The sequence below is a fragment of the Leptosomus discolor genome, chromosome 14, assembly GCF_034619465.1.
Source record: "Leptosomus discolor isolate bLepDis1 chromosome 14, bLepDis1.hap2, whole genome shotgun sequence".
Classification (NCBI taxonomy): Eukaryota; Metazoa; Chordata; class Aves; order Leptosomiformes; family Leptosomidae; genus Leptosomus; species Leptosomus discolor.
Genome location: NC_141404.1, coordinates 1,670,661 through 1,686,555, shown reverse-complemented (window position 1 = coordinate 1,686,555; position 15,895 = coordinate 1,670,661). Strand labels below are relative to the sequence as shown.

Here is a 15,895-nt window from a genome sequence, read left to right as displayed (position 1 = left end):
AACTTCTGTCCCAAGCTCTGCTTGGGTACTGGTTACTCTCTGAACACCCCGAGTCTCAAAAGCCATGTGCATATGACAGCAAAATGTCCAGCCAGGCACCAAGTCACAGAATCACAGCGTGGTTGAGGTGGAAGGGACCTCTGTAAGCCATCTGGTCCAAGCCCCCTGTTCAAGCAGGGTCACCTAGAGCAGGCTGCCCAAGATCACATCCAGACTGCTTCTGGGTATCTCCAAGGATGGAGACTCCACAACCGCTCCAGGGAGCCTGTTTCCATGCTCAAATCCAGTTCCAGTGCTCCAAGACTTTCCATAAGTCCTCCTTTTAGGAGACTTTTGAGGTGTACAGAGGGCAGGCTGCCCAGGCTACCAGCTACTCTGCTGGAACAACCAAAGCAGGTTTTGGCGCTGGCTGTATTGGTGCCTTTTATGACCTGACAATCCAAATTTTTCTTTAAAAGACAGTTAATCTTCTCTATGAACCATCAGCAAGCAACAGTGCAAACTCATCTGATCAGCAGCTGAACCAGTGAGTTTGCCAATGGTCAAAGATCTCCCCTTCTCCTGGCCCACACAGAGTCTGGGCAGTTTTAGTGAAAGGGGAGAGCTCAAGCTGTGGGGAGCAGTGGGACATCGGCCCCTTCCTCCACCAGCGCCAGGCTCTTCGAAGGACTCTGAGACTCAGTACCCAATTCCCGCTGAAGACAAGTGGGATTTGGACACCACAGCTTTATCATCATTTTCCATGTATCATATCCATATCCTAACGGGCACCTTGCGACGAATCTCATTCTCCTGCCTCGATCTCCTCTCCATCTAGCCGCACAGCGGGTCAAACCCTGCCCATCTCTGAATGCCAATAAGCGAATCACCGTCTGTGCAGCTAAACACCTTGAGGAAGGAGGCCATGGACACATCTGTCTGGGGCCTGGCAGATGAGGCCAAGCAAGAACAAGGCTAACTTGTGAAACTTGGGTTCCAGGTACCAGCTCCAACGCGCACGGTGAGCTGAGGGACTGGAAGGGCGCAGCGTGTACTTACAGTTTTGCCAGAGAAGCCAGGCTTTCGAACATCTGAACATCTAAACCACTGATCTTGTTATTGGAAAGATCCCTAGAGAAAGAGAACACAGGTTTTCAGCTTTCATTCAACTTCATTTTGTCATTCCTCTGTTACTAGACCTTAGAAGAGCCTCTCTCCAAACTCCATCCAGACTCCACAGCGAAGGTTTTGGTGTGTTAAAGCAGAGTTAAAGTTTCCCACAGCCGAAGAAAACACCTTTCCCAGCTACAAAGCGCTCGCTGCTCAAAGCTTTGTAGAATGTGTAGATCGAGATTAGGACTATCAGCATACGCATACCATCTAGAGTAATGACAGGCATGACAAAGGTGTGACTAAATTTGATGTATCCTTTTAAAAAAAAATTCAAGTCTAATTTATGTTCAAAGAAGTAATTAAGAAATAATTTAAAGTAGTAATTAACTTAGAGAAAAATTTATGACGAACTTCCAAGCCCCCTTCTAGTGCCAAAGAACCGATCATTAATTACACAATTGATGTGTGCAACTTGTACGTTTTAAAGATCTCTTGGTCTCTCTTTGGAAAAGCTTAAAAGGAAAGAAGAAGTTACAAAAAATATTTTCCGTTTAAAATCAGGTTAGATGGTCCTTATAAAAGGATCACTGTTTTAAAGAATCCCTAATCACTCCCATAACACCGAGAGCCTTCAACTCGCCCAAAGCCAAATCGTTCCTGCCCTCCAGTCCAGCTCTCTCTTTTTGCCCCACGTCCTCGTTTTCAATTTTAAAGTATCACTCAGCTAAGAAGCGAGTTTTGCTGATTGGTCTCCACTTGTTCCCAACAAACTTCACTCTTTGGTTTCAGATTAATCTCCTTTGGCCAAAACCTTCTTTTAGCAGCATCAAAACACTTATTCCGAGCCCATGCAATGGTTATTATCCTTCAAGGATTTCTGGCAGAGCTCCAGGGAGGTGGACGGGGCTGGATTCACCGCAGCCGCAGCCGTGCCGTGTCAACAGAGACGTTCTCCTGCCCACCTCCCTTCTCGCCTTTTTTCCTACGAGCACCCCCTGTAATTTCCCCTTGCTGTCTCACCTCTTCTTTTTATCCCCTAATCAATTAATGCTTGGTTTGAGCTGACATTTAAGCTTAAATTATCTGAATCAAAAGAATTCTGCCAAACTGGCAGGAAAATCACGTATGATTCCAGGAAACTCTGGGGATAAGTAACAGAGATGGATGTCTCTTTAAAAGGTTTATTTTCCCTGATTTTGCTGTCCAGGAGTTCTTTGCCAAGCCAAGAGTGGATTCAGAAGAGTTGACCAGCAACACCAATAAAGACGTCCAAGAAATGTGCTCAACAAATACACTTAAAAAAAAGGATGCTAGCGAAAATAGCCCATCAAGCCAGTGTTCTGTTGTCTCGGGACAACAGTTAAAGAATACAGAGCACCCTTCGCTGAAGTGACACAGACCACATGGGAGTTGCGTTCTGCACAGGGGACAGGAAAGCCACCTCCAAACCCATTCCCAGCTCCCACTTGCAAGACAACACAGAAGACAGCTTGGACTGGAATCCCGCCTGCTGCCAGCCGGGTCAGATCCTTCCTCAGGGAGGCTCCTGTTCCACTTCTCCCTGAGCATTTTTGGTAAACTTTACGCCTCTGCCTCTGCACCTTCTTGCACTACTTCATCAGTTTTGGAAAGGACCAGACCACCAACCAGTTACCTTACAGGGAGACCAGTATGACTATTTCTTTTCTCCTTTGAAATACCTGGAAATCACCCACTTAGTTTTCAGGCAGCACCTCAAGCCCAAGGCAGCAGGAAATGGTGTTTCAGCTCTGATGCCTTCTTCCTCCTTGCCCAGACGAGAGAGCCCTCCAAAACAAACCACTCTGCTGCTACAAAATCTTTTCAAAGAGCCTCTTCGAAAGTGCTGCTTTGCTGCGCGGAGAAGAGAGCGTGCAGGGCAGGGGGAAGCTCCCACCATCACGGCTGGCACAAGCGGGCAAGCGGGCGCCTGAGCCAGGCAGGGTACTGGGACACCCAGCCCCAAGGCCAGCTGCCTTCTCTGCAGCTCCCTGCAGCTTTCTCTCCATCCCTCCCGTCTTGCTACTTCCCAAGTAGGAGGTGAACAGCAGGGGAGGTCTGCTCACCTCCATCACCCCTCTGCCACAGTGCCAGGCGCGGACGGGTTGGTCCTGAGCCTTCCCCAGCCCCTTACGAAAATCCCTCACCATTATTTCCATTTCATCTGAGAGAAAGCTTTTAAACTCCAAGTAAGCGAAGGCTAACACCCCGGATCCTCGACTCCCAGGGGTCAGTCAGCCCCAGAACCACCCAGGAGCAGGACGAGGGATGACTGTGACCTGGCACCTGCTGCAGGAAGATGCTCAGTGGTAGAGCTCCTCCTCTCCAGCCTCTGCAAACAGGTAAAATGGAAATGCAGGCAGTAATTCCCCACTCGGTGCTGCTTTTGCACAGCGTGTTGGACTGACACTAGATGTCACTGCCTCCTGAGCCGCAGGCACGGGGGAAGGAGCTCCTGGTGAAGAGAAGTGATCCTGCGGGGACTCAAGGGGTGCAGGACGCCTGGTGCTGTGGCTGTGGCCAGCGGGTTTTGCTCGGGAAGGGCCAGGAGGAGCTGACCCCCACAAACTACTCAGTGACAACCCTCAACCCTCCGGTTTGCTCAAGGGACTGCGCTGCTTCGCACGGCCGGGACAGCTTCTGAGGGTGTCAGGCCGCGCAGACGTGGGTCTCCGGGGTATCAGCGCTGTGGTGCCCCAGTGAGCCTCCACAGCGTCCCGGTGGAAGGGCTGGGGAGGGCTCCTGTGCCTTTTTCCTCTTCTCCTGAGGGTATGACTTGGCCGTCATTCCACACGCACCATCCCCAAGCTGACGCTGCCGGATATCACCCCCTGAGCTCACCCATCTATGCGGCACCCACTACTGTCACCCAAAGCCAACACTGACCCACAGCCCAGCTCCACCAGTGGGCTTCAAAGGAGAAAGCTGGGGCTCATTTCCCAGGCAGGGCTGCTGCAGAGGCTGCGAGATGCTCTGAACCCTTGGAGGCTGTAATTAACCCAAGCTCTGTCAATGCCCTGACACTTTGGCACTTAACGACAACTCGTGTGCTTTGCAAGAGACCCCAAGCCCTTGGCTCCCACCCTCCACTGGCCACAGCCTGAGCTCCCACCCAGGACCTGCAGACGCTGCTGTCCTCCATCCATCCAGACCAGGCACTAGATGGCAACCCACCGTTACCTACAAACCACAGCCCAATTCCCTTACTGTTCTCTACCCTTGCCTTCACCATCTGATGAGGAACCGGAATAAAACCTCCCAGCTTTCAGCCTCCCCAGACCTCCTGGGTAGCGCCTGCAAGGGAAGCAGAGCTCCTGTTGACAGGACAGCTTGGAGAAGCGAGGAAAGGTGGCGGATGCCAGCGCCTGCCACCTCCAGCCACAAGCCAGTGAGCTGGGCTCCCAGCCGCCTGCTTGCCTTCTCCCACTGGTCCCTCTCCAACTTGTATGGAAAATCCTATTATGCCTTCCTGGCATGGGAAAGACGGCTGCGAACCAAGCCAGGTTGCAGGAAAAAAAATAACAATCAGGAAATACTGAGCAATAAAACCCAACGCAAAGGCTGTGGGACAGAGCTCAGCCTCTCAGTGCCACAAACTGCCACGACTGTGTTTTCCCAGCCCGCTGCCAGGCTGGAGGAAATTCGCAGCAGGTTCAAAGCAGAGCTGAAGCCAGCAGAAAACAAGGCTCTCCATTGAAACGCGCTGCACACGCGGGCTGTCGCCCTCTCCGTAAGAAAGAAAAATTCAGTTTACCGTGCCACGGGGGACATAAGAACACGCTGTGCTGCCTGGGAAGAGGGCAGCTACGGGCAGGTCACAACTTCTTGACCCTGCCTCAGTTTCCACACCTGTAAAATGGAACCATGTAACGCCAGAAGAGGCTGGGAGGGCTGGCCCACTCTGTGGGACGAAGGGCACCAAAACCGACCGATGGCTACGGTACAGACCAAGAACTGTGCAAAAGACGCCTTACAGAGAGCTCCCCTTGCAGCCCCCTAAATGCCCCAGCAAACACAGACACATCTAACTCACATGCCTAGCAAAGGAAGGTTTAAAAATACTTCTGGAAGTGGAGCTGGTTGCGTGGAGAAGGTGAAGCTCTGGAGAAGGGAACATTTGTGTGGAGAAGGTGAAGCTCTGGATAACGGAGGACTTCAACCCGAGCCTTGGGAGCCTTCGGCTCCCTCCCGGCTCTGCTACCAACTCCCCGTGCGATGCTGGATGCGCCACTGAACCTCCCCAGAGCTCTGCGTACCGCAGGGCGAACAGCAGCCCATCTCACCGGGAGTGTGCGGAGGGATCAGTCACCACACACGTCACCAGCCACATCTCCTGCAGATGGGGCTGGGTAACTTCTGGGGGTAAAAAGCATCGAGCGCTGGCGTGCTCTGAGGTAGCTGCTGCCCTCCAGCAGCCGCTGATGGGAGCGAGCAGCAGGGCTTGGCGCCACCCGCTTTGTCCCTTCGTGATGCTCAGACAAGCTCCACGGCCCCGCAGCTGCAAGCCTGGGGCAGCCGGGGGGGTTATTTCTGCAGCGCTGTGGTGGACAGGCTTTTTTTGGTGCACTGCTGTTTTCTTCTTAATTCCATAGAACATATAATGTTAGGCAGAGTATAGCACGCCTCCGCCTGCCAAGCCTGATGTCATGCTCTCATTATGTCATTTGTGGGCCCGCTCTGCCTTCATTTCACAAAAAAAGGGAGGGAAGGGAAGGGGGGGGGGCAGTGCTGGCTTGTGCCTTCCCCAGCCCTTTTGGTGCATGGAGCCCAGCCAGAACAGTAATGGGAAAAGCATCCACAGACGGAGAGAAGCGTCTGTGCGGAGAGGAGCCTGCGTGCAGGCTGGGGGAGAGTCGCAGCGGTTCAGTAGAAAAGAAGCTCCAGGTCTGTAAGCCACCATAAAAACTTAAGATTTCTGTGGGTCAGTGAAGCTCCAGAGGTGCTAGGGAAAGACAGCAGCTTGGCTACAGTCATCGTTCCATCCAGAGCTACACAGGAGCCTCCACAGTGGCCACTAAGGGGCCTGCAACAGCGCAGGAGGGATAAAGCATCTGCCCTCGAGGCTGCCGGGTGCAGCCTGCAGGCAAGGGAGAAACTTTTCTATCTCCTGGCCCATCTTCCTGAGCCAGGTTGGCCCAACAGGACACACAGGGTGAGCACACGGAGCATCTGCAAGAGAGACCCTGTCCTTTAGGGAAAAGCACCTCCTCCCTGTGGATCAGCCAGGCTGGGCTCTCCCCACTAGCCTCCCCCAATCAATCAGTCTTCCTTAATCCAGGACAGACCCCCCCAAAGTGGAGTTTGCCTCATGTTTGCATGAACCAAGGAAGAGTCCCTAGGGACAGGGCTGGGCCCCATTTTGGCCCAGACACTCTGTTTTAACAGTAGGAGTGGCTGCAGGGAATAACTCTGCCCCTGGCATCACGGGTCCATCCTGCCCCAGACCCCATCTCCAACGGTGTTCAGGGAGATGTACAAGCAATCCTTCCCCAACGTACCTCCCAGCTCCTGGCAGCCAGCAACAGATGAGATGACCTTCAGAGCCAGAGACTGCGTTGGACTGTCGTATTTAACAGCCACCAACAGACTGACCTTCCACGAGGCCACCTTCCCATTCCCAAGCTAGCCCGGGCTCCACAAGAGCCTACAGCCACAGGCTCCATAACCCATGGGCTTTAAAACAGAAGTACTTTCTCTGGTTTGCTGAAACCTGCTAGAGGCATCGCTTCATTGGATACTGCCGAATTTTCTGCACTGTGAACACTGAATAATTGTTCTTATTATCTTCTCTACCTTACTCCTGACTCCAGAGCCTCTCCCAGATTGCCTCAGTCCGCTTTCCCAAGCACACCTTCCAGTGGAAAGAGTTCCCCCTTCGTGATCCCAGCTCCACACACTTTGCCAAAATAGCCACCAAAATTCACCTTCAGGATACGAAGGTGCTCAGTCCCTGGCAGTTCTCGTGGCTAAAGCCTTGCAGCAACCACGGAGGAGAGGCAACAGCCGAAGTGAGCAGCAAAGCGAGGCACAGAGGCCACCGCAGGCAGCAGCAGCTGCCCAGCAATGCTCTGCACAACGCCCAGCAACGCTCCCGCTTCTCACCCCCACCAAAAACCAGGCTGCACTGTTCCACACCTTGCAACCAGAGAGGACAAGTGACAGAGGGACATGCGAGGTGGCTTGTGAGTCACGACGAAGCCCACTGCTTCCAGAGCCCTCCGTCAGCTGATGGAGCAGCAAACTGCCCAAGGGGTCGCCTGCACAGACTGAACGCTGGCTCACGTGTTACCTTGGCAAACACTTCTCCAGCCTCCAGGAATAAAAGGCAGCACGGTGCCCCACGCAGCAGGGCTGCGCTGATACTGCCTGAGGTACATAACAGACTTTCCAGAAAAGAGGAGGAAAAACCCTATGTGTTTTTGCATGCTTGAGCCAGGAAAAATTATAGGTTTTTGCTGATCTGATTCCTTTTTTGCTTCGTCTTTTGGCTTGCACCTCTCCGAGGAAGCACAGTAGAAGTAACGGCGCTCGCGTGCAGAGGGGGGAATAGAGATTCTTGCCACAGTGGCTACGGAAATCTGAAAAAAAACACAGATTTTTCTGTGTGCTGGGTGTGGGAAGCAATGCTGTTGTCCTGCACTAGGTGCAGGGACCCCCCAGCTGGCAGGCCGGGAGGAGCAGTCTCCACAGCTCTCCTGCGCGATGAGTTCTCAGTCTTCCAGCACAGACAGGAGGGCAACAGCATACGGAGATCTTCGTCACCAGCTACTGGTTTCAATCACACTGGAGGAGGGATTTTCCAAGGCAAAGGAATTCCAGCTCCACCGCACATCACCTCCGAGAGCTGCAGCCGACCACGAAGAGGGGCCTTTCGCTGGTGGGTTTCACCCCTTTCTTTCCCAAAGCCGTGTAGCAGCGGATCACCGTGACCTGATGCATCCCACCCCAGCAGAGGCTGCGTTTTATCCGTGTGCCTGGGAACTCCACTGCAGAGATCAGCTTCCAAAGGACAGCAAGGCTGTTAGGGAGCAAACACCTGAGAGAGAGGGCTGTCCAGGGAAAGGCTCGGCACTGGGAGCTGCTGAGAGCGAGTCCCGAGCAGAGAGCTGCACGCTGGGACTGGCAGATGGCAGCGAGCACCCTTGACTCCCTGAGGCTGTCACAGCACGATGACAATTTATTTGTTCATTTTGAATTTATGAGTCTAAATGCTGGCTCAAGTCTTAGCTCTCTCTAAGGAAGCTGCCCCCAAAGACTTTTTCACAAATATTCATCTAAAAACAAAATGTTTTTCTTCCCACAGCAAAATTGTAATTGTTGATATGAAAATGGAAGGCAAGGAGACAAGCATTTTTGCAATGTTCTGTACACTTTGTGCTCTCCTGGGAGAACTGCAAAGCGCTCTCACATATGCCCTTGCAAGGCAACTGTGCCAGGAGATGGCTGGGTTTGACACGAAGCAGACCCAGATGTAACTCCCAGCTCCGCAGCAGACTGGCTGCAGGACCACGAGCAGGTCACTCCATCACTGCGGGTTCCCCCCTGAGAGTGAAGCAACGCTCCTTCCCCATCTCACTGCCTTGCCTCGCCCTGCCGCAAGCCTCTCCCACAGCACCAGCACAACGTGACCCTCAGATGTGTGGAGTAAATCCTCGTCTTGCTGGGTTGGGGCCCAGCTGGCAGCTGAGCAACAGGGGCTGTGAGAGCCTGTGCTTCAAGCATGGGAAAGACTGAGCCCTGCAGGAGCTGAGAGCTCGGGACACCCCAAGGGACACCCCAGTCCCTACCCAGCCGCTGCTCACCCACGCTCCCTCTGCTCCCGTGCCCGTGCCCCATCCCCAGTGCAGACAGAGGAGGTGAGGCTGTACACACCTCCATGGCCAGGGCATCCCCACGATGGCCAGAGTGTCCCCACTGTGGCCAGGGCATCGCTACCACAGCCAGAGCATCCTCACCATAGCCAGAGCATCCCCACCATGGCCAGGGCGTCTCCACCACAGCCAGAGCATCCCCACAATGGCCAGGGCATCACCACCACAACCGGAGCATCCCCACCACAGCCAGAGCATCCCCACAATGGCCAGGGCATCACCACCACAGCCGGAGCATCCCCACCCCAGCCAGGGCATCCCCACAAAGGCCAGGGTGTCCCCACAGCAGCCAGAGCATCCCCATCACAGCCAGCGCGTCTCCACCACAGCCAGGGTATCTCCACCATAGCCAGAGCATCCCCACCATAGCCAGAGCATCCCCACCACAGCCAGGACGTCCCCACCATGGCTAGCGCTCCCCCAACGTGGCAGGGTGCCAGGGGCATCCCTATCACGGCCAGGGCATCCCGACTCTCCAGGTGGGAGCTGTCTGCAGCGCAGCTGGGACTCCAAGAGCGGCTCCTCGGCTCCCCGCAGCCAGCAGCTTTCCGCAGACTTTCCCAAATATGGTTATGAAGTCGAACCAGGGATGAAGGCACTCGAACAAAGGGGACGTGTTACCTCATGGAGCGACGTCATGTTCTGGCAGGGCTGGCTCGTAGGCAATGGCATCACGCGCTCTGCCCCTCTCCTCCCCGGCCAGGAGGGCTGGGTGGGGGCTTTTTCACACAGGAGGCTCCCAGGAACCGGAGTGCTGCTGTCTGCGCAGGGACCCGCAGCACACGGCTCATTTTACAAGCTATTCTTAGACTGCCACTGACTTCATCTCCTCCTTCCCAACATCGAACAATGGAGCCAAAGGCACTGGGGGCACTGGGGAGTCACCAGGGGCCTCCTGGGCTCGTGGAGGTTAGCAAGAGCTTCTGCAAGGCGCTCTGGTGGGATGAGGAGCTGCCTACAGGGACGGTCACCTACATGAGAGAGGCTTTTCAAGCCAGGTCCACCTTCCGAGCCACCCAAGCAACCAGGAGCCAGAGCTGGCGCCGGACACGGTCGTCCCCTCCGCTGCCAAGAGGTGACTTCACGTGGCATAAAATAAGCCTTGAAACATCAGGCATCGCCCAGCCCTGCTCTGCCTCTGCAACATCCCACTAAAAGATGAGGACAGGGAAGACCTTCAGCTTGGGAAAGCAGCAACCCAAATATTTAAATAAAAGTTGATGTCCGTAATTAGTGCTGCACGTAAACAAGCTGTCTGCAGCTTCACCCAGCTAAATGTCAGCCCTGCAAATATACATTTATTTCATGGAAAGTTTGCAAAGAAACCAAAGATGCACTGAAACCAAGTGTCTTCCCAGCACGCATGGCAGAGCTCAGGCAGACCATATTAGACGCCTGCAGCCCAAATCCAACCGCTTTCCATGCAGATACCCACTTCTTCCCCAAAAAAGCATCCGTCCAGGGAGCCCCCACGTCCTGCAGCACTGCATGCCAACACACAGCTCTTTCAATGCCCAGCTCTGGTCTCTTGAAAACCCAGAGTGTTTCCAAGTCAGCATGTTCAGAGCCCAGTGATATTTTATGTCACCATGAAAAGTGAGCCCTCTGTAAGTTGTAATTTAGGAATTACACAGCTGAGCTACTAAGTGCTTAATCCTCCTCACAGAGAGCAAAGAGTTCTCAATAAATGTTTAGGTATTGTTGACGTTAATTCACTACCAGGACAGGGGATGGAGTAGACAATCTTCAGGTCCTGCTTTTTTATTATTCTATTTATATTTATTTTAATGTGAGGCCTTTGCTTGGACAGCTATCCTCTAGGGATATCATTTCTCTGTGAGAAATAATAAAAACACAATGCTATTTTTCCCCCAGCACTGTAAGTTCTGCAATACCCAACAAACGAGAGCCACAGGCAAGGTTCACAGGATGCAGGAGGCTCTGGATGCTGCTGAAGCAACAGCAGCGATACGTCGCTGAGCTGACACAGGGGCCGGAGCCAAGAGACGCAGAGAACTCCAGGAGAGTCTTCTCCAACGCACACGTCCACTTTGCAAACACTGACACAGTATGAAAAAATATTTGCATGGCCTGTTCCTTGGAAACCTTCTGGGGCATCTGTGTTTTGTATCCCAAAAAGAACAGTGGAACAACTTGGGCATCAATACAGCACGAGAGCCGGGAACCCGGGACCGCCTGAACCCGGGATCATCTGAAATGCTCTGGGGAGAGCTGTAAAAAAACTTAATGCCCCTTCCTTGCTGAATTCAGAGGGCAAACCAGATGAGAGAGAATGAGACTGATAAGGCACTGTCAGATCAAAAGTCATTTCTTCAAACAGTTGGGAAATACTTCTCTCATTTCTCACACTGGGAGCACAGTCGGGACGCCGTCAGGCGCCGCACAGCACCGGCGGCACACAAACCAGAGGAAAACAAAGCCACGAGGCGGCAAAACAGCCTTGACGGGGGCTCACGAAGGACTGAGGATTTAGGAGTAACGTCAGCCAAAGGCAGGTAAAGCGGACATGGAGAGCGCACCCTGGAGCCAAGCCAGCGGGACCTGAGATGGGGACAGTCTCACGGCCAAACGCTGCAAGGTGGCTGCGGGACGGCGTCACCGTGTCCCTTCACCCCTCTGGGGGTGGGGGCAGCCCGGGGTGAGCACGGCGCGCTCCCCGCTCTGCACCTTCTGCTGTCGGAGCAGCGCAAAGACGAGCGGACCCAATGGAAAGATTCTGAGGCCATTTCCTCCTCAGTCATTCGCAAAGTTCGAGCTCCAGCCCGCCACGTCCTGCTCCAAAATCCCCCAGCCCGTAGCTCCCGCAGGGCACGCGGAGCAGAGACGACCCGGGGTGCCACCAGCCCGGCTGAGCGGGCTCTGGCACGGACCCGCCGGCACCCGCCTCGGTGCCGAAACGGACCCAGCTTTCCACCCACCCCTGGCAACGCTGGCCCTGCAGCCAGATCTCGACAGTCACTTCCCACGGGCGATAACGCTCCCTCAAACGCTTTCCCTTTCGCAGCTGACAGCACAAATTTGTTTGACCTTTAGCTAACAGCAATCTCTAACAGACGAGCAAGTCTTCCAAGTTCCTGGGTGGTTGCTTAAGAAAAACATTTTTGTGTGTGTTTTAGCCCTGTCTGTCAACTGATTTTAATCTCTGATATGTTTTACCAACAACATTTCTTTTCTTTTAAGAGATTCCCTCTTCCAGGCTCTCAGCAACACCCTTCAGCTCAAAGCATGGGATGCTGACTAAAAACAGCCGAGGTGGGGAAAAGGACAAGTAAAGACCAGGAAGACTCAACCAGGTCCAGCCCTGGCAGTGTGTTGGTACCGATGGAGAATAACTTTCAGCAACATTTTGCAGCACAGCCTGTGCTGGAGAGATGCTGAGCCCCTTACTTCATCTTCTTCTTCCCCACAGAGAAAACTCTGGGATTTGGGGCAGTCACATTAGCACTTGATACGTTTAAAAATAGCACAAAGTAAATGGTGCTGCTCTGTGAAAACAATGATGCTGAGCACAACCACAGAGTTCACAGCCTGCGACAGAAAATCCACAAACCAGGGGAGCCTGGAGCAAAGAGAAAAGTGCAACATGTTCAGGACCCCAGACCTGGCCAAACCACGGCTGCAGCACAATCCGGTTTGTGTTTTCCCTGCAATCCTGATGTTTTGTCTGCTTTCTGTGGTCTCCTCAGTCAGGGACAGGCTCTCCAGATGTTCTGAAGCCCTGGGACCTACCCAATACGTGAGTCAGTTTTGGGGAAGGGGGGAACAGGACACAAAGCTACGAACCCTTCCCTTTTGGCAGTCTGCTTCCTGCACTAACAAAGAGTGAGGAGGATGACTCGCAGATTTTTATCATGACCATTTAGCCCAACGAACCACATGCTGCCAGCCACCGCACTCCTCACAATCCATCCCTGCATCAAGCCTAAGCCAGCAGTTCCCCATCCTCCTCCAGAACATTCCCATCTTCACGTGAAGACTCACAGGGATGGGATGGCCACCACCAGCTTTGGTTACCTGCTGCAGAGTTACTCAATTAGGCTTATTTCTGGTCTGAATTTGCCTCACTTGAGTTCCCAGGTGTAGGACTCGCTCCGTTTGCCCACTAAAGCGAGGTCCTTCTATTATGTTTTCTGGTTTTAACCACAGCTACTCCCCAGGCTGCAGTCACCCACCACCTTCTCGCTGGAGCAGCAAACCCCAGCTGCCTCACAGCAGACAGTCCTTCTGACAGGCTTTTGGTTGGATTCTTTAGGGCATCACTATCTCCGTGACCTCAGGACGCCAGAAAATACAACCTCCCTGCTCCACAGTTCCCTGCTTAGGCATCCCTGGGTTGCACTAACCATTCTGGTGGCCACATCCTTCACCGCACACTTGGCTACCACACGTCCCCTGGCTGAGTCCCTGCCTTCCAGGAGAAGGCCCCCATCCCACACAGCAGGCCTGCCTTCCCCGCTCCCCTATGCACCATCTTACACTCAGCAGCATCGCTGCTCCTTTCTGTGACCAACTCTCCAGCCAAAGCCGAGCCCCGTTTCCTTCGCTCTGCTTTGGCACTCTCGGTACAGTGTCACCAATGGTTTTCGGTTTTCCTCCAGTCTGTTGACAAATACACTATGGAGGCAGTCAGCAATCAATCTGGGAGACTTCACTGCAACACAGCTCTTCATGATGACTCCAGCTTACTCTTACATTTTGAAGCCATTATTTAATCCTTTTAATATACGTTGTGCCGATTTTTTTCATGCCAATTTCTAACAAATACATGTGACATTGAGTCAAATACCTTACAGAAGTCATATGTGTATTACATCAATGTCATCATCTTCATCTACTCCATCTGTAAACTTACTTAAAAAGCAAAGGTTCATGAGATCTATTTTCCATAAGTGAATTTTCCATGTTGATTTCCACTAATTACACGATCCCCTTCAACTTCTAGCTAATGTCCATGCTATGCACTGCACTGTTTCTCCTTGGCCTAGAAAATCAGGACAGCAGGCTAATAAATGTTTGTACCGTTCCTTTTACCTCCTGTTAACACTGGCACCGTATTAATTTTGATCCAGTCCTTGGGAATTTCCCTACTGCCCAAAAACCCACTAAAAGTGAACATTAATAGCCCATAGGGCTCTTCAGCCAGATCTTTTAAAATTCTTGGATGCAAAATATCTGAACTTGCTAGTTTAAGAAGGTCTAACATTAATAGCAGCTGTTTAACATCCTCTTCAGTTACTGTTGGAGTGGAAAGTGTTTCATCATCCTCATATGATACAAATACATCATCTGGCTTTTTTCCAAACAGAAAACAGAAATATTTACTGAACAGTCCTGCCTTTTCTGTATTTTCATTGATAATTTGACCATGTTCATCTATTAACAGACCAGTATAATTCAATTCCTTTAATTCCCAATATACTTGAAAAACTCTTTATTCTTCTCAGCTTCGCTGGCCACAGACTCTTCCTTGCACTCTTTCGCTTATCAGTGTTTGATGGGCTGAAGCTCGCAGTCCATACTCATCACCATCAACTTTTCTCTTTCCCAGTACTTTATCTTGTGTATTTATTTTCCGTAACTGCCTTCATTTCTCCTCCAGGCTCCACCTGTTTCTTCTGCAGGGTACAATGTAGTCCTATATACTGGTTAATACAGAGGTGGACATCAGGATCAAGCCAGACCCCATCACCAAAACCTATCTAGCACCCCAAATGAGGTTCTCCCTAGAGATGCTACGGGCCCAAAAATTCTTACAATGCTAGAGGCAGGGTTTCAAGCGACACGGCTCGACACAGTTAAGACCATCCAGATACACTGTCTGGAGCTGCAGAAAGACAGCACCCAGCCCCAAAAGACTGGCTGTCCTGACCTGCAGACATGGAACAGCCATGCGGGAGGCACAAGGCTCAGAGCTGGGGGGAGCAGCCAGTGTGGGGCAGAGCAGGGGGGGGGACTCCAGGAGGACACACAACCCCTTTAAGGGATCCTCTTTAAGGACCTGATGCCCTGAACAGCTTTGTTCTCCCATCCCGTGCAGTAAAGACGATACTGAAAGAGAAAATTACACAAGTAAAAAACCGAGTGATCTCCTGGATCCTCCTACAAAAACAGGACCAGCTCCATAAGATACTCCTCGGGGATGGTTACAGCCTTAATTTGAAATCCCAGCTGCTGCGGTTCCTGTCCACCAGTGGCTGTTCCATAAAATGCATCTTTCAGTGTTCTCCACTCCCCATGAAAGCTTTTTTTATTATTATTCAATTAAATCCCATCTTTCCATTTTCTCTAACTCTGGCGCATCTACAGCAACTCTCCTTTGTCCTTGGCATGCACACCCCTTGGATACCTGCAGGACGTTATTTTGCATCCCTTAAGCCAAAGTTTTCATAGTTCTTCCAATCCATCTCCAGAAAACAGTAATATGTGGCACTGCTAAAAGCCTTTTGCAATAACACCACGCACAGCTCCCGCGGGCTGCAGAGCAGGACCTCTCTGCGACCAGCACATGCGTCCCCGCAGCCCAGCAGCAGCCCAGACCAAAGCCTTCTGCAGCTCCAGCAGAGACGTTGGGCTTTTTACATCAACAGGGCTTTGAGCGACATGCCCGGCCTGGGTACAGCTCCACGGGGCGCTGTGTGTGTGTGTGTGTGTGTGTGTTTGTTTGTGATTTTGTGAATAGGGCTGCTTAGCACGTTGAGTCCTCCCCGTGGGGATGATGTGTTAGAGCGGATTGGCTCGCTATTCCCCGAAGGAAACATCTGCACATTCCAGACACATTTTGTAACGGGAGTGAAACCCATCCTTGAAGTGAAATTTTACAGCCTCCACAGCGCAAAATAACGATTGCTGGCAAGGACCAGTGGAAAAGTAATGTTTAAAATATTATTACAGGG

At 52.3% G+C, this 15,895-nt stretch overlaps 1 protein-coding gene across 2 annotated transcripts in view; it reads right to left on the bottom strand.

The window, feature by feature from the left end:
• The window catches only part of PKD1 (polycystin 1, transient receptor potential channel interacting), a 93,727-nt gene that overhangs the window by 51,584 nt on the left and 26,248 nt on the right, over positions 1-15,895 (bottom strand). For both annotated transcript variants that reach the window (XM_086473284.1, XM_086473286.1), the window contains exon 2: positions 1,039-1,110. In XM_086473284.1, coding sequence (XP_086329410.1) covers positions 1,039-1,110 — 72 coding nt within the window. The remainder of the gene's footprint in view (positions 1-1,038; positions 1,111-15,895) is intronic.